Source organism: Diuraphis noxia, unplaced genomic scaffold (genome assembly GCF_037042655.1).
Source record: "Diuraphis noxia isolate RWA-SAM2 unplaced genomic scaffold, SU_Dnox_SAM2 contig0005, whole genome shotgun sequence".
Taxonomy (NCBI): domain Eukaryota; kingdom Metazoa; phylum Arthropoda; class Insecta; order Hemiptera; family Aphididae; genus Diuraphis; species Diuraphis noxia.
The window spans coordinates 27,682,105-27,710,040 of record NW_028301715.1 but is presented as its reverse complement, the minus strand read 5'-3'; the positions used below and the strand labels follow the sequence as shown (position 1 = coordinate 27,710,040).

At 31.9% G+C, this 27,936-nt stretch overlaps 1 protein-coding gene and 1 long non-coding RNA gene across 9 annotated transcripts in view; both read left to right on the top strand.

Annotated features, from left to right (window-relative positions):
- LOC107169921 (very long chain fatty acid elongase AAEL008004-like) overlaps positions 1-6,258 on the top strand; it is a 48,334-nt gene extending 42,076 nt beyond the window's left edge. For 6 of the 7 annotated variants that reach the window (XM_015519887.2, XM_015519885.2, XM_015519884.2 and 3 more), the window contains exons 4-8: positions 1,953-2,036; positions 2,274-2,330; positions 2,428-2,533; positions 3,398-3,696; positions 4,948-6,258. In XM_015519887.2, the coding sequence (XP_015375373.1) occupies positions 1,953-2,036; positions 2,274-2,330; positions 2,428-2,533; positions 3,398-3,696; positions 4,948-5,088 (687 nt within the window). In that variant the 3' untranslated portion in view covers positions 5,089-6,258. Of the gene's footprint in view, positions 1-407; positions 489-1,952; positions 2,037-2,273; positions 2,331-2,427; positions 2,534-3,397; positions 3,697-4,947 lie in introns of all 7 variants that reach the window. The other variant, XM_015519888.2, reaches the window with a different exon arrangement.
- A 4,439-nt stretch (positions 6,259-10,697) lies between these two features.
- On the top strand, positions 10,698-22,580 carry LOC149055157 (uncharacterized). 2 transcript variants are annotated; one of them, XR_016192126.1, is made up of 3 exons: positions 10,698-11,166; positions 20,866-20,970; positions 22,345-22,580. It is a non-coding gene; the product is annotated as an uncharacterized LOC149055157 (long non-coding RNA). The 2 variants fall into 2 exon arrangements; XR_016192127.1 differs by lacking the exon at positions 10,698-11,166 and adding an exon at positions 15,342-15,407.
- The last annotated feature ends 5,356 nt before the right edge of the window (positions 22,581-27,936 follow it).

Genomic DNA, 27,936 nt, shown 5'->3' with positions numbered 1-27,936 from the left:
TACTTGAATATTCTATCTTTTAATACTACGTAGTATAATGTGTCGATAAATAACAACAATGATTTTTTCTTTTAGGTCTAGGTATATTATATTCTTATATAAAATTCATCCTCACGAACATAACATTTGCTTTATATGTGATCGACGAGTGGTCTAGCGTCTTTTGTTTATTCACTGATTAACTATAAACACACTCTTTCACACAACACACACATACACAATATATTAAATATGTGTGTATATTATATGATACATATACATGAATTTATGTAATATTTATTATATAGACGCAAATACTACTTGTTTACATTTAAATATTTCACAAAACTTTCATAACTTACTGTCATGACTTTGTAAGTTAAATGTTCATTAATTTTTTCTATACATTTACTTGATGGGCATTGCAGTGTATGATGGGCGGCTGGTGGGGTGAATATAGTCTCAGTTGCCAACCGGTAGATTATTCGGATAAACCGTCCACAGTAAGAGTAAGTTGACATAACTGAAATGCGTTGATAATTTCAGAATTTGATAAAAAAAAATCAGCCTCGTGTACTTGACACAAATTTTTACAGGCTGTGTTGGGATACGCCGACAATAATGTAATTACTATAATAAGTAATAATGTTTAAAAAAAAAAATGTATACAATGAATTTCAAATTAATAGATACAATTAGACACACAACTCTATATAACCTAAACAAATGAAAAACGATTATTTGGTAAGTAAAAAGCTTAAAATGAGCTTAGGAGAATGCATGGTTACCATTCAAAATTAATTTTGGAAATAAAATTTTAAGAGTAATTGGTTTACACAATAATACTAACACATTATAATTTATATCTTTTGGCTATTAACATCATTTAATTATCATAATAATAACATATATTTTATCATGTAACAATACCTAGACCAAATTTAGTTGACGACTAAGTTTAGTTTGGATTTATTTGGGACTTGATTTATTAAGTTGTATTATATACGAATAATACATGACGAGAACATAAAATGTCTGAATGTTGAGGTGTTGAAGTTTTTACAATTTTAATAACATTTTTTAAATAACATAAATTGCACAAATTACGTGCGTTATAGAAGGTTATATGAATGTATTTTCTGACACTCTTGTAAAATATAATATATTGAATGCTGCTGGGTTTTGGTATATATATATACATATATATATATATATATTTATATATAATATATAAGCATTAAGAAACTATTGGTTAATGCATGCTACAAGCAAAATTAATCTGATTATTTATTTTAGTGTATGTTTGTTGTATTGTAAAGGAACATAAACTTGATGTTGGGGAATACAGGCAAAATTAATATTGATTTGTGATTGGTTTTGAATGTGTAGTTTATTATACCAAGTTTGATTGGAAACTTTAAATGTAAATATATTGAGAGGAAATGTATAACAGCCCATATTTTGGGAAAAATAGTTAAATTGGATATGCATGTAATGTTTGTAATGTTAATAACAATTTTAAAATGATATTCCTATTGAACACTGTCATTTAAAACTTTATTAGTTTTAAACTTCAGTTTAAAATTAATGTGGATTAATTATTCGATAATAGACTTTTTAACAATTAACGATATAAATATTCGATAAAAATACATAATTAATAAAATGATGCGGATTAAATGAAAACAATTTTACCAAAATTCGGCCACATAAAGATTTATTGAAAACGGAAGGGATATAATATCCGTTATTTTGAACCAGTATAGAGAAAGACTAAACATATGAATCCTAACCATTTCTTTTCTTTTTTTTTTGGAGGAATAACTTAAATTGTGCTTAACTTGACCATGAAACTGATTAAATTACAAGCACAACGTTTAATAATATAATATCTATAATTAATATATTTAATAATTTATATAGTTGTAAAAATTGTACATTGTATTTTATGATGGCGGTGGTGGTTTTTACAGCTTGGCATATCAGGTTGGCTGACTGGCAGGTATAATTTCCGGTGTGAGCCGGTAGATTACTCGAATCATCCAATGACCCTGCGGGTGAGTTAGCATGGCATACATTGCGTCGTTTTTCAAATTTTTTTTTTTTAACTTAGAGTCATGTAACAGATTTTCGCTGTTATTGTAATATTTTGTTGTAGATTTTTTTATAGTTATTATACATTTTTTTTTGTGTCAAGTTTGCGTGGTTTTTCTTTTAATTCAAAAGCAAAAATGTACACTCGATTTTTATGTGTTTTACTAATACTTGTTTTCTATTCTCGGATGACTATATAGATGGTCTACGCATGTTGGTGGTATTATTTCTCAAAATTCACAGAATTCATGGACACGGTAATTATTATTTTTTTTGTATACTACAAATACACACGCGTTTAATTATTATATATGACTCGATTAATAACTCTGAAATGTATGTGTATTTGTGCAGATATTCTTTGTTCTCCGCAAAAAGGATAGGCACATTTCGACCCTGCACGTGATTCATCACGGAGTGATGCCATTGAGTGTGTGGTTTGGAGTGAAGTTCACACCAGGTAACGAAAAAAAATAAGATTGAAATGATTTTTTATGACTATAATGACAGATACTAAATAAATTTATGGTTTTAATACTTTTACCGCCAAATAAATTAGCCTATGCGTTCCGACCTCCGATAGTCTGATGACTACAACGTGGGTGGTGAAGCGGCTATATCCGATTGCTATAATTATAAATAATATAATTGTGTTATAATAAGGTTGACAAGGATTAGCAGTGACCTTTACCGAAACCTTATGCCGTGAAACTTCCTGTTGCATAATATGAAATTACGTTCGCGCCCACAATCATGGGCGTTCTCACGGGGGGGGGAATGGGGGATAGGGGATAGATCCACCCCAAGGCTCTTTATTTTCTTACATATTAGTGATATATATTTTGTCTATTTTTGGTAACCCTTACGGCTTATCAAGTAACAATTTCTTTCATCCCCTTCCATTGAAAAATCCTGAGAACGCCTCTGCCCACAATCACTATAATATAGTATTAAATTGTATTATAGAATTTAAAAAAATATCTTAAAATACTATTGTATAATATTGTATTGAACCTCCGTATATCATAACATAAACACGACAACTTATGCACTCGTGTGTTCGTCTTCAATACTGTTATATTATGAGGTTTATCCAAAGGTGTTATCCACGAAAGAGTAAACATAACAACTATATTAATAATATTATTATTATAGTTATAACGAAAAAACCCAGATAATATCTTTCTTGGGAGCGTAGATCTCTAAATATAATATAGTTGTAGAAGATTTTTTGACATTAATAGTGGGAGGACCCTATACATAAACAAAAAAATACTCTTAGGTATGACTAAAACGTGGGTTTTTCTCGATTATTTTCCAACAGGCGGTCACAGTACGTTCTTCGGACTGCTGAACACATTCGTCCACATAATCATGTACTCGTACTACCTATTGGCCGCCCTGGGCCCCAACGTGCAAAAATACTTGTGGTGGAAGAAGTACTTGACCACCCTGCAGATGGTGCAATTCTTGGCCATCATGATACATGCATTCCAACTGCTCTTCATTGACTGCAACTACCCAAAGGCTTTCGTGTGGTGGATCGGCATGCACGCAGTTATGTTCTTCTTCTTATTCAAGGAGTTTTACAAGCAACAGTACACTAAACCGTCGAAACAAGCGGTAAGCGTACCCTCTGACTATACCCATTAAATCATATATTTTATAAAACCCACGGGAAATCGCGTGTCTGTCGTTATTGTATGGGAGAGGAATGAGAACCGCCTGCTAGATCGCCTAACCTGCGCTGTTATTGAATTTGAACGTTTATTCAATATTATTAAGTATGACGTCGATTTCGCGTTATGTGAAAAGTACAATTGCTTTATTGGTATGGTTTGTGTGTGTGTGCAGGAATCATCTTTGTTTAAAACCATACGATCTTTTGTACGCTCGATTTTGACTTCGCTCACTTACACGACGTATCCTGTGTAGAAAATATGTCATAATATCGAAGATAATTACCTTGCGATCATCGTTAGTAAAAAAATTGTAAGACGATAAAAAAAAAAGTTGTTACGTAATTTTATTCGAAACTATGGCAGGGCCATGTGTATCGATCAGTGATAGCGCAAGGCATTCTTTTTTGTTTCGAGACCTTCTGAACTCGATTTAGATGCGTCTAATCCATACCAATGCGTATAATATAAACTCGATATATAAAAACACGTCGCGTATAGTTGCGTTATTTTTTTATCGCCAAATCGTTAATTATTGTCGTTTTTTGATTATCCTATTGCCGTACCGATCTAAATGTGCGAATTTTTTATGTATATAAAAAAAACCGGTTGTGAGAAGGATCCAACATGCCGTTATATGTATAAAGACCTCCAGCTCTTCTGAATGGATATTTGTCTCGCTTTTGGCAACGGATCTTACGAATTCGGAGCGAGTGTCAAGTGATCCAGTGTTGTGGATATCGATTTAATTAATATTATATATTCACAAAATCATATGAGTTTGTGTGAAATGATAATAATAGCCAATAAGTGGTATAAATATCGTTACAACTCAAAACATGTAGTGGAAGAAGTAGTAAAAAGTGGCATTCCGTCCGTTTGGTGTGTAGAGCCGGCCAAGGCGGTTGCCGATGGACGAGACGTGAGTACGCGACATTGGAAAAACCCGACGCGAATTCTTAAGCTAGTTCGTCAGCCGACTTGCGTGTCTCTCTATTGACACACGCACTCGATAATATATGTACTTATATCGATGTGTACAATCAATGTAGTTCGCGGGTGATTTATTTAAAAATTTTAATCTGGTTGTAAATCGCTTTAGTGTTAAGTCCATCCTATATGATAGTGTACACCTATCTATCGTATAATGATCGTGATTAACACAATCGTTTTTTTTTCATCTTGCTCTTTCTAGGCCAGCACCCAATCCAAATCCTCGGCCAACGGTGCATCCAAGTCGTCCAACGGCTACAGCAAACAGTCGGACTACTACATAAACAGCAATGGACTGTCTAGGCCCGACCTAGTACACAGGGCCACGGCCGGAGCGAACTGACCGCTGCCGCCGCCGCCGCTGACGACGGAAAGCCACTGCAACCGCCGACATCGCCGCCGACGCTGCTAAACGGTCGTTGCTGCCGCTGCCGCCGCCAACAATATTGCTCAACACGCCCAAATTATTAATATTATTTGACCTACGGATGTGTCTGTATTCCGAGCAGACGTTTTTTTTTTATTGGACAAATTTATCCATCCCTCTACCCCCCCCCCCATCTCTATCTCTCTATCTCTATCTCTCTACATCTCTTTTTCCCCTTTTTATTATTAGATATAATTATTTTTATTATTATTATATCGTATATATATATTATGCAAAATATGTATATTATATATACATATTATTGTTTAGTATAATAATGTGGCCTATTTTTTGGTTTTGTTTGTCTTGCCCCTATATCATCGTTTAGCCGCGTGCCGGTTCGTAGTGACGATAGCCGCTGTGCGTACGAAAGAAAACTATTTACCTAAAAAAAAGAAATCAGTGAGATTATTATTTTGAGAACTAGGGGCTATACACATAAGGATAAAAAAATTCCACATAATATGTATATACGATATACGATATATATATATATATATATATATATATATATTAATTTATAAGTCTGTCTATCGTACGTTATATTAATAATTATTGTATACGATCGTGTTAGGTGTTGGAAATTAACAGTCCGCATATTATCGTGTGTAAAAACGTTTTACGCATTTCTTTGCGTTTTGTACAAATATTTTTCGTTTTAAATTGTTTGTGTAAAACATGCGGACAAATTAAAAAATATTTTTTCAGATAAAACCATTTCGATTTAAAATCCAGTCGTGTTTTTCAAAATATTTTGATGTGATACCTATGTAACGTTTGTTTTATATATTTTGTGTAATGATTTAAACCATATGTGATTATTATTATAATTATTTTTATTATTATTATTATTATTATTATTATTATTATTATTTTGTACGAAATACGGCCTCACGTGCCTTAGTATTACGGGACCAGTGTAATTACTAATACTAATTAAGAGATTATGTACACTTCCGTGTATAATAATATTATCATGTTTACGTTACAAACAAATTGTATACTGTTTAGTATTGTATAATATATTATTATAATAATGAAAATAAAGGTTCCCGGTATTTTTATGTGCCAGCAAATACGAACGAATCATATTATTATTATTTTAACGTCTCAGCGTGTGATGCATGGGTACGTACAACATTATTCTGAAAGAAAATACGAGTCGTGTGTTATGAAAAAATATAATGCATATCGTAAAATATTGTATTATATTCAGAACACAAAATAAAACATGGTAGTAACGTACGCGTCTCTTGCGTCTGACGAAAACAAAAACCACAGTTAACCGAGCTACTCTGCCTACATATTTTTTTTTACCTATTTTGTGTGTGTGTGATATAATATTATTCAACCTTGCATTATTTAAAAACATTTTTAAATTTGTATATCTCCCACTCTCTCCCTCTCTAAAAATAGAAATGTTAGTATTCCGTCAATATTTTTTATTATTTTATAATTATTATTTTTCACGTCTACTTGTAAAATTTTTTCTCTATATATCCGTTTAGACACCTCAACTTTTTTTCTGATGATACGCGAAATTTTCAGTTAAATAATATCAATGACAGTGGTTCCCAGACCTACTGAGCACTTACTGTTTATTGTTTGACCATGTTAGTGGTTGTGTACTGGTTTTTAACACTACCAAAGTTAATCACAACAATTTCTTTAGATTACATTTAATTTTCTAAAACCAATATTAATTTTCTATATTACCTATAGGCAATTATAATCGACTCATCATTTTTCTTTTGACACAAAAACGTAAGTACAAAACCGACAAAGTATAGATTGTACGCACGCGCCTTTTTTGTTTTATATTCATGTGCGGTGGGAAGGGGAGAGTATGAGAATTTTTCTATTTTCATCGAGAATCAAATGTTTAAAAAAAATTTTGAGAACCGCTGTGTGGTAGTTATCTGCGTAAACGAAACACGAGTAAGTTAACCTATCCATACCTACAGGCGTTATTGTCGAGGCACGAGCATATTATTATGTACCTACGTCATGAAACCGATACACAAATACGCGTGTAGTAGTGGTAATGATAATAATGGTATGTGCATATTACTGTAATAACTTATAGTTTCGCGTGTAAGATTACCGATTTCGTGATTATATATAATATTTTTTTTAATATATGTGGCCGTTGTATGACTATGCCTACTGTGGTATATATATATGTATGTTGTCTTACAAAATAACATTTTATTATCGTTGTTGTATATTGTCTATTATGATTATATTATGCTATTACGGATATTTTTATTATTGTTATCTTATGTTTGTTGTGTTGTGTATTCATGCGGAATGTTGATAATCTATGATAATAATATAATGTATCGTGCGTTTGATAAATAAAAAAGAACAATGTGCGTTAAACCGAGTGTATACGTTTGTGGATTTCAAATCGGTTTTTTTTCACAATCCGCACGCGGTCATGAGGCGAATCGCCTCGCGCATGCCATTGCAAGCATCCATATAATACGATACCTACCAATGTTTATTAACGTGCACATAACGTATAATAATACTATGACATAATGGCGCATATCTATAGCTAGCTACAATAGTTATAGGTCATAACTACACATGGTGTATAACGACGTACCTACATCATACGCGATTTTAGTGTGCGCCGCTGTGCCTACGAATTATAACGACAGACTTGGCCTTGAATTTGCGTCGGATAATTATTTTCCGGAAACGATGAAGGAGTCGCGCGCGCGTCTCGGTTAACTATTGTACAGTTATGCACTATTGCTGTATTGTAATGTAGCCGAGCTCGTGCGATCGTGTTACGCCACGACGTTTTTCCGTGCCGTCGAATCAGAATAATATAATGGCTTGGCGAATGATAATAACTGCGGGAAAACACGTATTTTAGAACGACTCCCTCCTCCCCCACCCCAATATATATATAGATATTAAGTGCCGACAATGTTTTCAACATCTTTTGGTGTAATGCCCAAAGTAATTGACGAACATTATTTTGCGTTATAAAATACACGGTAGGTATTACATAATAAACAGGAATTTTAGTCTACCCATAAAGTGGTACCGGCTTAAGGGGGAACCCTCCCCCCTCGACAAGGGCAATCGCCCGTTTGTTATACCTATATGTATTCACCACGACACTGATAATATCGTCATAAGTTATATAATATTATGTGCCTTTAGTTTGATCTCCCAAGTTTCCCATCAACGTTGTCCCGCGCAATGCATTTTATTTGGGGGCCATTTCGTCTGATTTGTCGGTAGAAAAATAACGATACCTGCTGCGTAATATTATGTGGTATCACCCGTAGGTATTAGCTTATTCGCGGCGAACAAAATGGACCAATTATTATGCGCCTCACCTTCGTACGTTCTAAGTTAGTGACTCTCTCTAAAATAAATTTAGATTAGCGCTTGTGACTTATATAGGCGTGCGTTTGTCGATTCCTCGTCCGTTTCCTAATATTGAAAATTACTATTTAGGACCCACGGCCGTAGCGCTATTCAATTTAAAATACACTTCGTTGACTATAGGTCTGTGTGTCTGAGCACTGTTCCAATAAAAATGTACGAACGAAGAAGACTTGAAATAAACTCGGGTTTTCGGGTCGGAAACTCTTTTATTAAATAAAAACAAATATAATTAAACACTTGGCAAGTTCAGATTGCCTAGCCCGTACTACGGTCGCCGTTTCACACGTACAACCGTCGTACCTACGTTCTCGCCGAATCAATCTGCAGCGACAACGGGACTGCCCGCGCCCGTGTGTCTGGCGGCGTCATACAGGAAATATTTATGATACCTCAGCATATTATCTAGCTTCACTGACCTATTTTAATTTATTGGTCGGGGAATGCTAAATACTCGTTTGCACGAGATATGGAGGTGGAAATCAAGGTGGATTGGGGGTTCTATTTCCCCAAAATGTAGAAAAATGTTTTCACCAATATTCGTTTTCAAAATTGTTTTTATTTCTTTAGCTCGATTACTACCATAGACCACCTATCTACTAATAACATACAATTTTAATCACAAAAAAATGTTACTCTCTGTGATGTCTACGTAAACGCCCCGACACCCCATATAACTTGAGCAATAAGTACCTTATTCGGAGTAACAAAACAAAGTCAACAAACGTTTTTATGTGCGGAATATTTACAGTGATATTAAATAAACCCATAGTTGAAGTTGGTTGACAGGTGATAATAATTACGTTATAAAATATAAATATTCATGGTTTATCGTTTACCACCACTATTTGGAATCGAATTGTCACCGAAAATAAATTGGTAACAAAATATTTCGTATAAAAGTATAAAACACAAACATGGCAAACTTAAGGTATGATCTTAGATAATATGACACTATTGTCTATTATAGTGATAAATATGATGAGTGATGACGATTGACGTTTATGTAACACCTACCAAACAAATATATTAAAATCCCAACAACATTTAGTAAACCTTTACATCCCAAAATAATGTACACACGTGGCCCGTGGGAGGGGTTAAATCCCGATGACTCACCCATCTGCATGAAAGTAGATGCGATATAATGCGAACCAATTATTCAGTATTAACCTGCAAATCTGCAATACGCAAAATCGGATCATAATATTGGATATTTTAAATGGTGAGCTGAATTATTGCTACACCGATTAGATTTGAGATGGTTATATCCACGCTAAAGTTAATCTTGTTCTTACGCACATTTTCATTCACATTTTTACTTACCACGACCTTGGTCATCGTGATTCTTAAAAACGCACGATCTATGAGCACGAGGATCTATAATGACGTGCCCGCCGGGGTCACCAATTAATATCGTCCGAGGCGCAGTTGAAACTCATGAAGTTTTCGGGAAAACCCAAGAAAACCTCATTTAACTCATCGAGAAAATAAATTATTTGGCTGTGAGCCAGAAAATAAATTGGCGAAGTTTGATGACCCACCGATCTAGGCGATACAAAGTAATAAGTATGTATAGTGGTTATTCCGGTTGATGGGAAGAGGGAAGGGAGTGGAGATAAATACAGTTTCCGGTTTTCGCGTTCGGGTCAGGATTGTGATTTTGTTGTTGTTGTTGTTGTTGTTGTTGTTGCGGATTTTCTAGATTTTCACATGTTTATTACCTGCGCTTGGCGTCTACGTCATTACGTCCGGCACGCGGCGTCTAATTATCATTATTTATGGTCGACCCTATAATTGTCCGCGGTAGTCGTCGTTGTCCCGGTCAAGTCAACATGGTATCAATTATTATAATTATTTGTACATGCTTTTTCCTCGCAGCAAGTCTTTCGGACCTACCTCTATAACATATTTACGCGTAGTAGTTTTGACGTCAAGATTGAGAGTCGTAAACACAAAAAAATCCACTCTGCTGACGATGGTGATCTTATTAATAGTTATCCATAATAAATCGTGTAAAATATCCCACACACACAACTATTTGTACTCTTGTGGGCGGCTGTAGTCGGCTGATCGCGCGATAGACGAATGACGTATAGGTACGTGCCGGTTTTATTTTCTGCGTTTTGCGGTATAAAATTGTTAAACCTTTTCAATACCATCGGTGGTACATCGGTATGTTTCGTGATTTACATAACAAATTATACTTCGTTAGCGCTTTCGATGCATATTCCACTCTACAGGCGTACCTCTGTATATGTATATTAATAATATAAATGACGTGTATGTATATTATACTTCACGTCTGATGTCTATAGTAAAGTCGATAATGCTTTTTTACAGCCGATCGACCGTGACGGATATTATGTCTGTTGTGCATACACATGTGGTGTGTGTGTATCGCACAGTTTAACGACTTGGTCGCATATACACGTGTTGTATGCTCAGGATAATGATATTGTCACACACACGTATAGTATATAATAGTATATATATATATGTACGCCGGGCATGCGAAATCGTAGTAATATTTAGGTACTGCTGTTTTGCTCGGTACATTTTAAATGCGAACCTTCAAATTATATGGTACGTTTGTTAAGATTTCCTTGTGTTTATTGTAAGGATTTGGGTATACCTGCACTACATATAGGCTATTAGGCTGTATATAGATGCGTATCAAAAGTTCCCAGAAAGATTTTTTAAATTTTTTAACTTACCTATGCCGTGGCAGTTAAAAACAAAGACCATTGTCCATTAGGATACATTAACACAGTAGTAACCCGTATGTTAATTTGTATTATATAGGTATAATCATAGATTACACGCCATTGAACGGTTTAGAGATATTAAATTTGGTTGAATGGATTAAATGGCTCTCAATACGAATTTTATGGTGACGGAGATTGAGTCGAGGTCCTTACTTATTTATTTCGTATTGCAATAATGCTAGCAATATGTTATGTTCTCACTATGGAATCCTTATTGTTGAGCGATTAAGTAAGTGATTCTTGGAGCTTAGAATTTTATTTTTCCTACAACCTATGCGTATATATATATATGTTTAGTATTCGGATTAAAAGATATTTAAATGTAAATATTGATAATCCAGGATTTCGCATAAATCATTCTTAGCCATATAGTCCGGACTTAGCGTTTAACGAAAAAAAAAAAACATGTAACCACAACTTAATAATTAATGTTCGAGTGGTCCAACTGTGGGTCGGTCCCTCTTTTTCGAACGTTTTATGTCAAATTGAAATATTAGATAAACTTAACACAGAAATAGGATAGATTGTAGGTAAATTTAAAATTATTAAACGGAAATTGAAATAATCAAATAATTAAAATAAATACTTCAAACTTTTTGGATAGTTTGAGTGGAAAAGATCATGAAAGATTCAGATGAATAGTATAAACTTAAATCTATTCACAATGATATTGACTATAATATTGTCAATATTTTATTTCACCATTTGCAAATATTTAGTGTTGTTGAAGTTCTTCAAATATTATTATACAGATATGACATAAAAATGAAACAAATGATTATTGTACTTACCTAGGTATTATAGGTATACTAAAAGATATGCAGTAAAGTAAAATGTTTATTTGGTCCTATCCTTCGGTAGGAAATGGAATGACAAGAGTTATTTTTTAAATAGATAACAATCTGACAAATTTTCCCGTAAGAAATTGCGTAAGTCAATTGCGGGACAAGTACGTGTACATTGTCTCATTCGTCTTGTACGCATAATTTTAAATTTTTATTGTTTATTGAATTTTTACTCATGTTTTCGAAAACAAATTCACGAATTTTAAGTGTTTGTGAAACCATAGTGATTTTTATAAATTTAAAATGACGCTTTACAAAATAAAGTAAACAATATACTTTCGAAGATGTTACTATTGGTAATTTTATATTATTAGTGCCTATATATTGCACTACATAATATTGTTTGTTCTTATCATAATTATAAATCGATGTTTTGCGTTTATGCATTTTTTTTTTTAAAAGGTACAGCAAACAGCAAACGCCTTTGTAATTACTTATTATATTGATGTAAATGATAGATTTTAAACAGTTCTAAAATCGCTTTTTTATGGTTTGTTACACAGAATACGCGTGGACTTTATTTTGATTATATATTTGTATATTACACATCTATGAAAATTGAAAGTATACAATCATAGTGATACAAACCTTGGTATATAGGCATGACAAAATCTCCTAAAATTGGATTAAATATCAACTAAATAGATTTTTTTTGTTAATTACCATTACATACAAAATAGTTAATATTTCGACGAATTACAGCTATATATAATATATATAGGTATAATAATATGTAATCTACGCAAGTAAAAGGTTTTATTCTGTTTTTAATTTTAATTTTGATAAAAATGTAATTTTAATCATTAAACTAGACATTTTAATTCGAGGTTGCTATGCAATATTTCTAATAATATATAAGTCAAACATATTATGATCAGTACATTTTGAAAATCATAATAATTCGTTTATACACGTATTTATTCGAGATTAGATTTGAAATCGTATATGACTATACGAACATTATATAAAGATAATTTATTTTAATAAGCAATATACCATAATATTATTAAAGATGGTTACCATAATATTTTTCTTGGTTCTGGACGCGCGAGTAATACGGCTTGTAGAGCTGTAACTGCCTGTAAGTATATCTTTACTGGCTCGATAAAAAATTCTTATTGTACCCACAGAAAACGTTCAGATACGCATATATAATGGGTGTGTCATAGGGAATATTCCTTAGAAAAAATAAAAAATAATAGTAATAATTAAAATTTATTCGGATAGGGTACAGCAGTACCTATTGAGGAAGTTGTTTTCTATTTCACATAAATATAAAATACAATCTTTATACACACAAAGATAATATTATTCTAAAAGTATATAACTTGAATTAAATTTTTAGATAAGTATCTATCTAAAATATATTTTTGAAATTATCAAAGTGTTTTCAAATTCTTTTGAAAAATAATCTCGTATAATATATTTATTTATCGTCTGAATAATTCATTTTTCTATAGCTTTTATATCAGTTAAATTAAATATTGATGCATATTATTAAGAACGATATACACACAAATTGTGATTTTCCTTTATAAGATTCCTGAGATTGGAAATATTCCATGGAATTTCCTGAAACTGAATTCTCTTTGCACATCACTACAGTTATGACTGTATAATTTTAATGGGCTTATACGATTGCACACGAGTACTTGATTATTCTCTGCTCAATGAAAGCTCACGCACGGAATTTAATGCTAATAATGCCATGACCAATAACCGCTAAAAATGGCCGCATTGAACACTTAACTCTGGCAGAGACTAGAGAGATCTATGCCGATACCGAATTATCGTGCTGATGCCAAAATCGACTTTATTATCCAACAAATTAATGATGTTATTCTAATCATTATGATTTGATGTTTTGTATTGAAAATAATATTGACGGTATCGATATAACTGGTATTATCATATATTATACTCATATACCCTTAGATCATATACTATGGATGTAGCCAGTCGGTATATGCTTGTGTATTAGATTTGAAGCCAAAATGACGGAAAACGCTAGAGCCTTGATTATTACTGCGCATGCGTAAATGACTGATAATAGTATAATATGATAATAGTATAGTATATGATATTATGATCATATTATTTTTTGTGATAATTTATTAACCAATCAGAATTACGCGCATGCGCACAAACAGTCGGGACTCTGGGTAAATCTGGCTTCAAGAACAGACTAGCCCGATGGCTTCATCCATTGTATTATTATGATCTAAGTTCTAAGTATATAGCAAGCAGATTGTAAAATCAATGTAACGGTTTTTTTTATCAGTCGCGTTTTTATAGTTCACAAAATACATACTTATTCCGTATTCGTAAAATTGCTTTCTGAACTCAAATAGGTAGTTATCGTTCAAGTATAGAGGTGGGCTAATGGTAAATAACTTTTTTAAATTATTATTTTTATTCTTTCGATTTTTCATATTGCACACTACTATAATAATGGTTTAAGCAATCATAAAATGTGCTTGCTTTTAGATCTATAGACATTTATTTATTTAAAAAAAATAATGTTTACACAGCGTGATCAAACAAAATTATATTTGATCAATTTTTAATTTCACCTTTCACCACCGTTATATAGGAAGGACTGTATAAATTAATTTAACGTGTCTACCTATATGTATTGTTTTTCAAATTAACAAAAAAACGCTAAGTTATTATACAATGGACAATGAACAGTTGATCTAGTTATGTCATTAAGACGTATGTCATTAGTGTCAAAAGCTCGGTTTGAAAATTTTTAACTACAGTTAAATTCCACCTTTGACAATAGTGCCTATATATATATATGTTTGAGCATTTGAACGGCCATGTACCTAATAATAATAATATGTAAGCAGGTTATTACAGTCCTACAACGCTTGCGGGTCTTGTATATTAAATCGACAGTGCCACAAATAGGAAAAATGTTCTGCAGGGGTTGTCTCAAGCTCCGTTTTTTTTAAAATAAAATGTTTGTCAATTAAATACCCGTAATCCCACTTTGCTATTTTCACCATTTGTTATTCCGGATTATTTCTTACAGTTATCCGTATTATTGTACTAGTAAAAAGTCGCATCGAATTTTTTTTACAAAAATCATCAGGATGATAATTATATTTTGTGAAATAACAAAAACTCGTTTAGTAATATTTGCAGGTGCTGCCCCGAACGCGGTATTTTCCTCGACGAAGGTCATCGCCGCTGCCACGTGCGTCTTTCGGTAAAACTATACTTATCTACCTTAGTGAAATATAATAAGCTACGAAAACTAACATAACATACCTAATAATAATATTATTATTGTTGGATTTCGCACGTCGCGAACCGCCGGCGCCAAACACATGCATCGTGTTCCATACCTATGCCGGGCTATGCATACCTATACGTTTATATAGCTAGTACATAGCAGTGCACCTATTATATTAATAATTATTTTTTTTTATAATATTATTGTAATAGTTGTTACTTGTTACTATTGTACCTAAGCGCGTGACGCGTGTGCATAATATTAACACCATAATATGTACCTATGTAATCCGACTGTTGTTGAACGATACGTCGATGATGGCGGTGTTCCCGTTTCGTATACAAACATCATAATAATATCGAGACGAGTGTTGTGCACGGTACATATAAATACAATAAAATAATGGGTAACCACATTGGCCACATTTGTTACGTAAATATAATGTTTCCAGCGAAAAAAACCCGAAACGTGACTCCCTCTACTCCCCTCAGATAAATATGACGTACAGGGCGCCGTTAATGGTGGTAATATAAAATATATGTAGGTACATATTATTATTATAGGTATAGTAGGTATATTTTAATATTATAATATACAATTATGTTTGAAGTCAATTAAGTATTATGTTCATCCGTGCATATAATTATATTGCAGAATCGCAAAGACAAGGAATTTCCGAAGACGAACAGGTCCGTCATATTATTCTTATTCTTATGTTTTTTTATATTTTTGAAAAGCAAGAACCGCGCATATCAAAAGACTTATCTCGGTCAATTATTGGTGTTCGCCCAATTAGTACAAGTCCTTTAATACTTATGCGAATCGTTGCACTCATAATGCTTATATTTTTTTTGTGGTTACAGCCGTTATAGGGTTCAGAAGATTCTGCGAACAATTTGAATGCACATTGAGAGGCCGTCGTCGATATTGATCCTGTAAAATCGAGTAAATCTCTTACTATGTGTCGATTTAGATTTCCGGGGTCCGCGATATCTATGACCGAAAACATTTCTTAGATTGCACATGATTATAAAAAATTTTAATGCACGAAATTGTTCTCTAATTTCCAACTTTCAATACTTCCATCACGCCAAGCTCTTAAATTAACATTTTATGACATTTTAATATTATTATTTAACTATTTGATAGTATGGCAGTTTTCCAGATCGAGTTCAAGCTTCATGCACTGTATATCTTTACGTGAATCAATTCACCCGATTTTTCTCATCCTTGTAGGTATCTCTGATTTCTTGGATTTTGAAATTGTAAATATCAATCGAGCCGAAATAACAATGTGAACAATTGAGCCCATAATAATAAGCCGCTTGAATATGGGAGATTTTTAAAGCTTATTAATTTGTACTACTGACTAATCATTAAATTTAAGAGGCACTTCTAGTGTGGGTGTAAACATAAAATTTGGCACATCGTTTGGTCATAATATAGACATATAGTGTGAGTAAAGTCAATCTCAATTTTATTGAAATCAGTGCCGCTTTAAAGGAAGGAGAGTTCTATATGCATGAAATAATAATAATAATAATAATTTACCATGACAACCAAAAATAAACAAATAATAAGTGTATTGACTCGTAATGAGGTGACAGGAAGTGTCAATCGTCTCCTAGGGTAACTGTGTGCCTATATATAAGAATATGAATATTATATAAAAGGATACCTAATAAGAATAAAAATACCATATTATTCTATCGTTTTCCATTTTACTTCAGTTAATATAATTTATAATTAAAATCCTTATAAACACAATTACAATACTTAGTGATTACTCTAATGGTTTTCCACTTTTAACTCTGAACATTATATTTGATGTAAACACAAAAAAACTGGATACAATAAGACAGACATATTCTCTGCAATGTCTAGTAAAAACTAAGACAACGTCTACAATGCTGAAGCTAATAACAAAAAGAATTATGATATCCCCATCAAAAACTTAACCGTTAAAAAAAGTCAATTTAATGACCGTTGAACAAAAAAATTAAGCCTATCAATGTAGTGATCGATCTACATTGTGGAAAAGTTACTCTTTTTTTTTAAATCCATTTTATCTCACTTCACTCTTATTTTTATGAACTTTGAGAAACAATTTAAACACACCAACCAAGCGTATCAAATGACTCACTGATTATAGACTTTGTTCTTAAATACGAAATACCAATATTTTCTATTCGGATTTTGAGTTCAAACGCTACAGATGAAATATTTGGTAGGCGCTCATGATCATCGTAATATTATTCGGGCTAAATATTAGTGTCGAATTGTTATGTACCGAATCTATTTTAGAATATTTTTTTAATTTTTAACATATACAAATCCTCTCCAGATCTCTTGTTTTTTTCAACCTCTTTTTATATTATTATTATAAAAACTTTTTTTTTAAATGTCTTATTAAAAAAAAAAAAAAAAAATGCAATCTCTACAAAAAGGTAGAATTAGTAATCTGTTTAATCGAGGTACCTATAGGGCTATACGTAAAACGTATATTATAATGGTAAAGGGTCACTTTGTACGGTTCATCGTGCCATTGATTGATTATTTTGATTATTATTAATATACAATATTTTATTTATCGTACAATGTGACCTTGAACCATCTTATCAAGGTATATAATTTATATTATATACGGTTCTAGGTCACTTTGTACGGTCAAACATTTAAAGTATATAATATAAACGATATAGCTTGATATAAGATGGAATATAAACTAAATACATAAAGAGGTGTTTATTTACATTAAAAAATAAGCTGGTCAAGCTATATAATATAATTAGGTATACTACGACGTGTTGTACCTATTTTGGTGGAGGGATACTCTTCTACCGAAAACGACCTTTCCACCATAATGCTGAATTGGTGTTAAATCGCTAAATCACTCGTGCCGTTTACGCTTTATTCGCTCAGGTTTCGTGTTCATTGCCGATCCTCCTAATATATTATTATATTATGTATGGTGTGATTTTTATTACGCTTATTGACACGAAATTTATTATTCACGCTATTTTCGTGGCGGTAAAAAGTAAATCTTTATAATCAGCCATAATTTGAAACGTGAAAGTCGTTATTATACTATTATATTACTATTCAATCTAAATTTTCTGCACTCACCTTTCAAAATCAGAAATTTTAATTTAGATACCTACATTTCGTTTTTTTTTCCTTAATCGAACCATTACCTGTTGGCTGTTATACGCAATAGTTGTCTGGGCCGTTATTTTTAATTTTTTAAATCGGCCGAGTAAACTGATCTAATGTGTAAAAATTATAAAAAGTTATCGTGACGTCATGTAATATTACTAATCCATCATAAATGATCAGTGGATTTTAAGTCACTATACAAATTATTTGTGTACACGCCGTGTATGTGTGTGGCGTGACATTGTGCTTTACGTCGCGTGCGCAGGTATCTCACTAATTCCATATGGAGCTATAAGTACTTAAATATCGTACTTTAATTTGGTAAACTTATGTTCATATTATGTATAATGCGTATAAATACACTGTGACGCTCCTGATCGATATCTGTCTAATATTTCAACAATTTTTCATCAGTCGTCGTCTCGTGCGGTGCGTACCTATAACCTAAATGGTGTTACGGAACATTTAGAAAGTAAACTATTATGTACGTTGGACGATGATTTTGGATAATTTCGTTTCGATTTCAAACTGTGGCTGTCGACTGACTGCTGCAGATGGTGGAAATATCACTGAGTTCGACGAGACTCACACGTCATCACGTCATGTGTAAGTCGTGCAAGCGTACAGCACAGTGCACAATGCACATGCATAATAATATAGTAGAACTATTATAATATATTTTTCATTATTATCTATTTATGTATAATAGGCATATATATCGAATCTATACATACAAAGTATATACTATGTAATATGTATACAAAGCAAACTCGTACACTTGGCCTACATAGTTTTACTGTTAATGAATATAATGACATATAATATTTACAACACATAACCACGTGGTTACGTAAATTATGTACTCCGACGAACAATATTGATCAAACAGTGCAGTGTACCGTGGCGGACGGTCGGCCATAGGCGTGCACTTATAGTCTTAAAAACTAAAACGGTGGACTGTAGTGAACGTTTGGACAAGGACCGAAATCGTAAAACCAATACAACTCACGTGACTATGGTTATCGTATAAAAATAACGTAGGTAGGTATATCAATGAAGCAAGAGACAACCGCTGGTTGAGAGAGATTCTCCGATCGGGCCTAGGGATTTCCATTTTTTACGAGCACTGCTTAAAACTTCTTAATAACGATAATATATAAATATGTACATATACTGTGAATTACGATGGTTGAGAAAATAATTTTTACCAAGGTCTTGGGCATATAATAATTAACACATTACCTATGAAACCTTGGAAATAGGTCGAACAGTTCAAATAATCTATTCACGAAATTTAATTATTATTTATTAGGCACCTATATAGTATAAACTATTCAATTTATATTGAATCAATGCTATAATAAAAGTTCTAAAAATATGGAATAAGTAACTACCTGAGTGGTGATTACGTGTGTAACATTTGTTACACCTTATATATGTATATGTATATTATACCCACACTTAACACACACTATATGATTGACCAATACATAATATACACACTCAACACTTTTCTACCCATGCACATAATTACATTATTATTAAAATGACACACAGCAATTAGTTCGACAGTCACCATCAACAGGAGCGAACTCACCAAATACACTTATTAACAGCCATCTACATTAATAAAGTATTATTTTTAATATAATATTAATAAATATGGATTTATAAACTAAACGTGTCTTATTATTGATAAAATACCTCATACACAGTGCTCTAACCCCCAGCTACGGAAAACTTATCCATAAGGAATAGAAAACCGTCCCTGGATAACTAATATCGTAACTAGGTTCCCCGACCACGTTGCACGTGTTTGATAATTAAAATAAATAATTAATTAATCAAACTAGATTTTTCAATGATCAGCATATATTATAATTATTATTATGTAATTCACCAAACATGCTCAATTCCCCCCCCCCCAATTTTCTAAGAATATGTATTTAAATATACTTGAAGATCATGGCAACATTTTCAAAAAAATAATCATCTACCAACAACAAAATATAAAAATATTGATTCTTATTTTGAAAATAAGAAGTATATGTCGCCATTGGATACTTGTTAAATGATATGAAAATCTCAATAAAAGAAGATATGGATTTGATAGTTAATTAAAAAAAATCTAAAAATCCAAATAAATTTATTGCTTAAACACTAATGGGATATCGGGTGATTGTGATTGTGGTAAATCACTCTGTATGCCTACACTGTATATAATATTATATACTCACAGTTATTACAGTTTAATGATTTTATTTTTTTTGTATAGGTACGCGTTTCATTCCGAAATCTTCTCTGCGCAAATGTGCCGGTTCGGTGTGGGACTGTTTCCATAGAAAACCTCACGTGCGCAATATCGGGGAGTACGAAATTGGTAATAATACAATCAATTTTTTGATTCAACTGTGTATAATACATTTAAAAAAAGGGCGCACTATATACTTTAGTAGTACACATACAGCTGCGCGGGTATTATGACAGATATTATGCCTAAATGCTTTTTTTTAAGACATAAAATATTGTAATATAGTATAATATTATCACTCATACTGATGAAGACGATAACGTTGTAACTAATAACAGTAATAATACGATATTTTCGTCGACAAAAGAAATCTAAGTCTTCGCATTGGAGTCGAAACGTCGCTATTACGGCTTTTATTTGTAAAACGAATAGCTTTTTTTTATGTCCTCCCAGCAGCGCTGTACTAATAGTTAAGTGGATTTTTCGAATTTCTAACGGCATAGATCCATTGAAATACTCACGACATATAAAATACCTATATATATACATATATAGTGGTTAGGCGTTTTGAATGCGAAAACCTATCTACCACTTTAATAATGGTATAAAACCTAATGACTTTGGAGTTTTATAATATTGCCGCTGAAGATCATAATATTAAGTCAATAAATTACTAATAAACATTTTTCATAAAGTTGAATTTAAAAAAAAAAATATATTTTTCAATATAATACAGTTTCGAATTCTGGTTATTTAATAATTCATTAGCGGCACCGTTGTTTTGTACACGATTCGACGGAGAACTTCGCTAGTATAGTCATCGATCATTTTCGTCTTGGAGGAGATTAAGTATTTATATAATATAGTTTAATTATGACGATTATAATAATATGGATGAAAATAATTGACATGAAAATCGATAGAAATTAAATTCAGATTAATAATAAAAAAAAAAAAATCGTAATATTATTTATATCACTGCAGCAGTTAATCATGCGTTACTACGAAATACCTATCACATAATTCGGTTGAGCTGTCTGATGAAATTGTTCCGATTCGAGTTGAACAATGCATAACTAATTATAAATAAATAAAATAGTTCTAGTGAGTAATTATGAGTGAGGTGTTTTTTTTTTATATAGATAAATAATATTTGTGTCCTAATAATGTTCCGTTGCCTATAAAATACCTGGTGAGTGTGTGTTATAAATGTATAATATAAATATATATGACGTACAGACTGTCGTATCGTACCAAATTATAAATAGCATAAATATTCAACAATCCGCTGGCCGAGATCGAAAAGTTCAAGATTTCTACGACTGTAAAACGAGGCGTATTCTTTTCAACGTGACGATAAAAACTCGAAGGTTTTGCAAAAAAAAAAACTGTGAATTATTATAGTTACGGTGTATTACCGGAGTTTTATGAAAAAAATTAAACGTTAATTATGAATTTTAATAATATGTTTATTGTCTTATTGTTACTATTTCGTTTTCATAGATATTTAGATTAAATGTGACGTGTAACACTTTATCCAGAGCCGTGTGTGTTTGCCAAAGCAGAAATTTACAATCATCCCTGTCCATCTCTCCAAACGAGTGGTGTTCATCCATAAACTGATAGATTAATATATTATGTTTGTATCGAAATTTAAAGATATAATTGATATTAATAAAACTAAATGCACATACTAAACATTGTAAATTTGTAACCGATAAATGATAATGTTGATCTGTCGACTATTTTTTTGTTTTTACCAATTACCTAACTTTTTAGGCAAATTTACCAAACCAATTACTATAATCATTATTGGTTATAATATTTAGTTTGATTCTACCACGAAACTGGTTGGTCTGTTTTGACGACTGAAGAAAAAATGTCATTATTGGTTTGAAATGGACTCTAAACAGATGACTTATAGGGGACGATTTGAATAAAACGCAAATGTTGCAATCCGTGGTTGGACTGTATACCTATATGCCGTAGGTAGGTTTATACTGTAACTTTTATTTTACAGATGTATAATATTATATACTATTAAAAATTACTCATCGCTAAATTATATGATCTACAGCTAGTTTGAAAATGCAACAACAAACGTACGTACATATATTTTTATATTTATAGATACCGAAACGTTTCACTACCAAATACTGTGGCCATGCCAACGGATAACAATAGAGTTTCAGGACCAACTGCAAATAAATGATAATTACATGCTGAATATTGGATTAAAAAAAATATAAATTGGAAATAAGTAGATATTTTTATATTTGCGGGAGTGGGTTAGAGACACGTGTCTCACATTCCCGTACCTAATTTTTGACATAACGCCGAAATAAAATGCACATGCAAATTACAAGCTAAATATTTGCCAATTTTTCGTTTTTAATGTATGTGGGAGGAACTGGGAACGTTCACGTGTGAAACAACTAAACTCATGTCAGACATACCATTTCTAACAGAAGCGATGTTGTAGGAGTGGCAAGCTGCGACATTTTCCGAGCAGAGTTATTTGCAGGACTGGCAATATTAGTAGGCGATGTGCCAACAAAAATTGTTATTAAATTTCATATTTTATGGAATTATCAATGATAAAATTATAACGTGTATGTGGTGAATAATATAGTGAACCCGAAGTAGAACGATTTTAGCAGTTTCTGGCTATCTTTATTGTCACAAAAATACGAATAAAAAAAAAAACCAATAGGTTGAGGACAGAAGACCACCTTCTATGCATCAATGTATTGATTTCCATATTTATTTGAAAAGCATAGGCACTTACTAGAAAATGCTAGATTTGTGGAAATATCATAATTTGTCCGATATTTATCCAGCACAGTTGACAACATCATTAAATTATGTCGAAATATTTGAATATTTTACCATAACAATTAAAGCTCGTCATTGAAAAAATCACATTTATCTTTGGTGTCAATTTGTTTTATCTTTATTTAAATATATTAAATATTAATATAATGATATATTATATAACTATTTGATCAAAACTAAAAAGTACATATTTTAAATGCTTATTCAATATTAACATATTTCAATAACGTACTTCTAATTGTTTTCAATTTTATATGATAATACTCTTACATAACATCACATTATGCAATATGTAAATTAAATTATTTTAAACATCACAGAATTTTGTGGTGTATCTATGTAGTGCAGCAAAATCCATTGATACAGATTTTTCAACATAATATGGATGCATCATATATGTTTTTTTTTCGATCAAGACGACCAGGATACCTATGGTTGTCGACTTGTCGTCATGAACCCCTAAAAACGTCGGTATCAATACAATAATGTGTGTATTTCGATTTTTTTTTTAAATAGTAAAAAAAAATACGAGCTCTTGTCAGTTGTCAGATAAATTGCATTTATCACAGCTATTGTGATGAATGATGATTAATATACTATGTATTATATAACGAACGATAACAGTCGATTCATGACTCGGTTGGTGTATTCGGTAATTTTAGAATTTTGATAAATGATCATAATATCAAAAAAACAGAACTACTTACTTAATTTCTCTCAGATTTAAAAATACTTACTAAACAATAAAAATTGTATAGTTGAACGTTTTATGAAACAAGTAGGAACAGCATAATATAATGTTATATTATATACATAATAAAAATTGAATATCTTTTCATTTTGTTTTTTATTCATATTGAAATACAAAATAAATAAAGGTTGAACCAAATTCAAATATGTTAAATTAATAACAAACAAACAAAAATTGAAGTAAATAACATAAAAAAAAAAGTAAAAATGACAATGAAATAATTTAAATAGTAGTAATGTTGTCAACTGTAGTAATAGGTAATAAATCAAATACGGAATGATGATGGGTACACATTGATATGTTTCACATCATCATCATCATCATGTACCAAGGATTATTTTTCAAATAACCTGTAGAACAAAAAGGAATATAAAGTATAATAACAAATGGAAATAGTGAAGTTCTGAGGAGAGGGACAAATAAATTAAAATTGCTCAATAGTTCTAAGTATAAATATTTTTTTCAACTAAAAATGATTTAGCCTAAAGGAAATTCAGATAATAACTTAAGATGTACTTATTTTACCTAATTTCAAAGTAATCATAAATTCAAATAAATATATCTAAGCAGAAAAGGAAAATTGAATTTAAATAAAAAAAAAAAAAAAAAATGGATTGTAATTTATCAAAATGAATGTTATTATTTGTGTTAAAAAAGAGCATCTATCAATATTTCAATAACATATCTGCAGATATTTACGTGTAAAATATAAAGAGCATCATCAATGGGATACAAATGACTGTCAAATGCACACCCTCGTACCCCACAAAGGACGCCATCTGAATATATTAAATAATATACGAAAGATGGTCGAGTATCGCTAGTTTTATAATAAGTACCTATATATTATATAAATATTATTATTCTTTTACGATTATGGTTTTGCCTTTTACCCGCCACACTATAATTCGGCTTTACCTTCGAAACGGCCATCGTGGCACGTTCTTCTATGTATTTTTCTTTTGCTCATGCCTAAACATTGGTTGTATAGTTTTATCGTCAGCTGACCAATAAATATCACACCATTTTGGGTGCTGTCACGTTACGAAAATCTACGACCGCCATTTCACCTGTCGATCGCGATGCGAGTTACACGCGATTGCTGTCGGATTGGCCCGAAAACGTGGCTCATCGTGGGGTATAAAAAACAATATTATAAGTGACGTAATATATAAATGTAATGGACGTCGTACATTTAACGCAGTGGCATCGTGAGCACCTATAAAATAAATATAGTTCCCTTCACAGGCTTTTTAGGTGTCACTGCAGAAATAGTGATGTTTGTGCGTGTATATTATATTCGGTTAGAAATGTTGTGTGGGTGACTTTAGAGCTTAGATAATATTATCATTTATCGATATACGTCTTAAGTTGCCAAGTGCAAGGCCAAAAGACATTTAGACAGTTAGAGGCGATTAGATTTTATTTTGAAAAATCAATTGTTTATTATTTAATAATAGTATGATGTGTGTGTCTTCGGATCGAACACATTGTGCGTTTTATTGGTTATCGAATCGAAAAACGAGAGAATCTGTTAAGTTTAAAATTTATCATTTCATATAAACACTGAACTACATTATCTTTAGATATTTGATTTCGACAAAATGAATGTGATATTGGGAACCCGCACGAATCCTTTTGAAATCCTTTTGTTGTGCAGAACTACACTGTTTAAATAAATAAATAAGCAAACCATTAGGTGTGTTGGACGTGTGTGTATAGTTTATAAACGGGACTCGTGAAATTACTCACAAATTCTCTTTGCAGTAAACGGTATAAGTTCTTTTCTAATCATCGTCATCCGTTTACGCGTAATAATATAATATTATTATGTGTATTATTATATGTATTATTACCTATACCATCTGCCTCATTCATGCAACCACAACCGCGATATGACTAGTCGCCGAAAAATGTGCCTACGTATATGATACGCCATATTATTACACTACACCCAGACAAATTTTTTTCTTCTAACTGAAATTTACACGTCGAGTGTGAAACGCTGTTCACATATTGACGCGGCTCGCGAAAACCTTCTCGTATACACTGTACATATATAATACTTACATGCATACAAATCTATTATATACATATTTACATATTATATACTCATCGTACTATTATTATCATTATTATTATTTTAATATTGACATATCGGAGACGTGCGTATATTCTGCACTGGCGATGAGATGGATTCCCGTTATAGTGTCGCAGCCAGTTAATATTATGTGGGGACGGGGTGGATATGTGTGCTGAAGTATTTCTCCTCCAAGAAGATGTCAAAATATTAAACAAACGTCAATTCAATGAGGTATACCGCGTTAGTCATCACTTTGTTCGCATATATGGATCGAGGGTTAAAGACGCGTAGGTACACCATTATATAATACTATACTCAGCATAATCGTCGTCAAAAATTGTTACAATATTGTTATTTGATCGCATATTTGATCAATTATTCGTATTATTGTAATTTTGAATAATCATCAATCGACAGACAACGAGTTTTCTTTTATGACTATACGCATAATAGCTGTTATGTAGTAATCACGGATTAGTACTCATTATTATATTAATACTTCATAAATCTCAATTGGCCATAACACACTTTTAAGCACACAATTCCCCCTTCCCCGCATGGCTGAATATAAAAAAAACCCTGGATACGTTGCTGATATGCGTAGGCATTTCTGAATACTTCCGCACATTCATTATATCCGCGTGTTCCGTGGCCCGAGTAGGCTTAATATATTAATTCAATCGTACGCGGTGTGTATTATTATTATTATTATTACTATAAACCACACGCCGATATTAAATACCGTCGTCACGCTCGGAATAATATTTTTTGCTATGAATATCGACGTTTAAATATCAATATTGCTATATTATTATAGTTATTTAATTTTTATGGCCATCGTGTGTTTGGTGTAACGTAGTGATGGAGCGTAGATCCGTAGAAGGACATTCAGACAGACCTATTTACTTATAGGAATTCACAATCTGTACAAAACTATTACAATAAGTAAATATGATATTTACAAGAATAAAATGTCATGAACTTTGTGATTGAGGAAGAAACCCAACGGTAACATCTCTGGTCATTATATGGTCATTGCGTTTTGCCCAATCTTACGAATTATATAGTATTTTTTTTTTTTTTTTTTTTTTTTTTTATTGTTCTTTTGAATACAACTCGGCTGCACAGGCCATTAGCAATAGTTACAAATTATTATTCACATTGTTATACATATTATATTACATATTTACAATTATATTAGCTTAATTAAATTAGTTGTTGGAAGAAATTTGATGACTATCTTGTTCTGGTCCGGGTTGAGTCCAAGTATTGTGTCCAGGGTTTGGGTCATGTTGAGGTTGTGGTGAACTTGGTCATATAGTAGGCATTCCGTCATTAAGTGTTGCACAGTGAGATGATAACTTGCACATGCTTGGCATATATAGGGTGATCTTCTTTTGCCATAAGGAATCCATGGGTAATTATA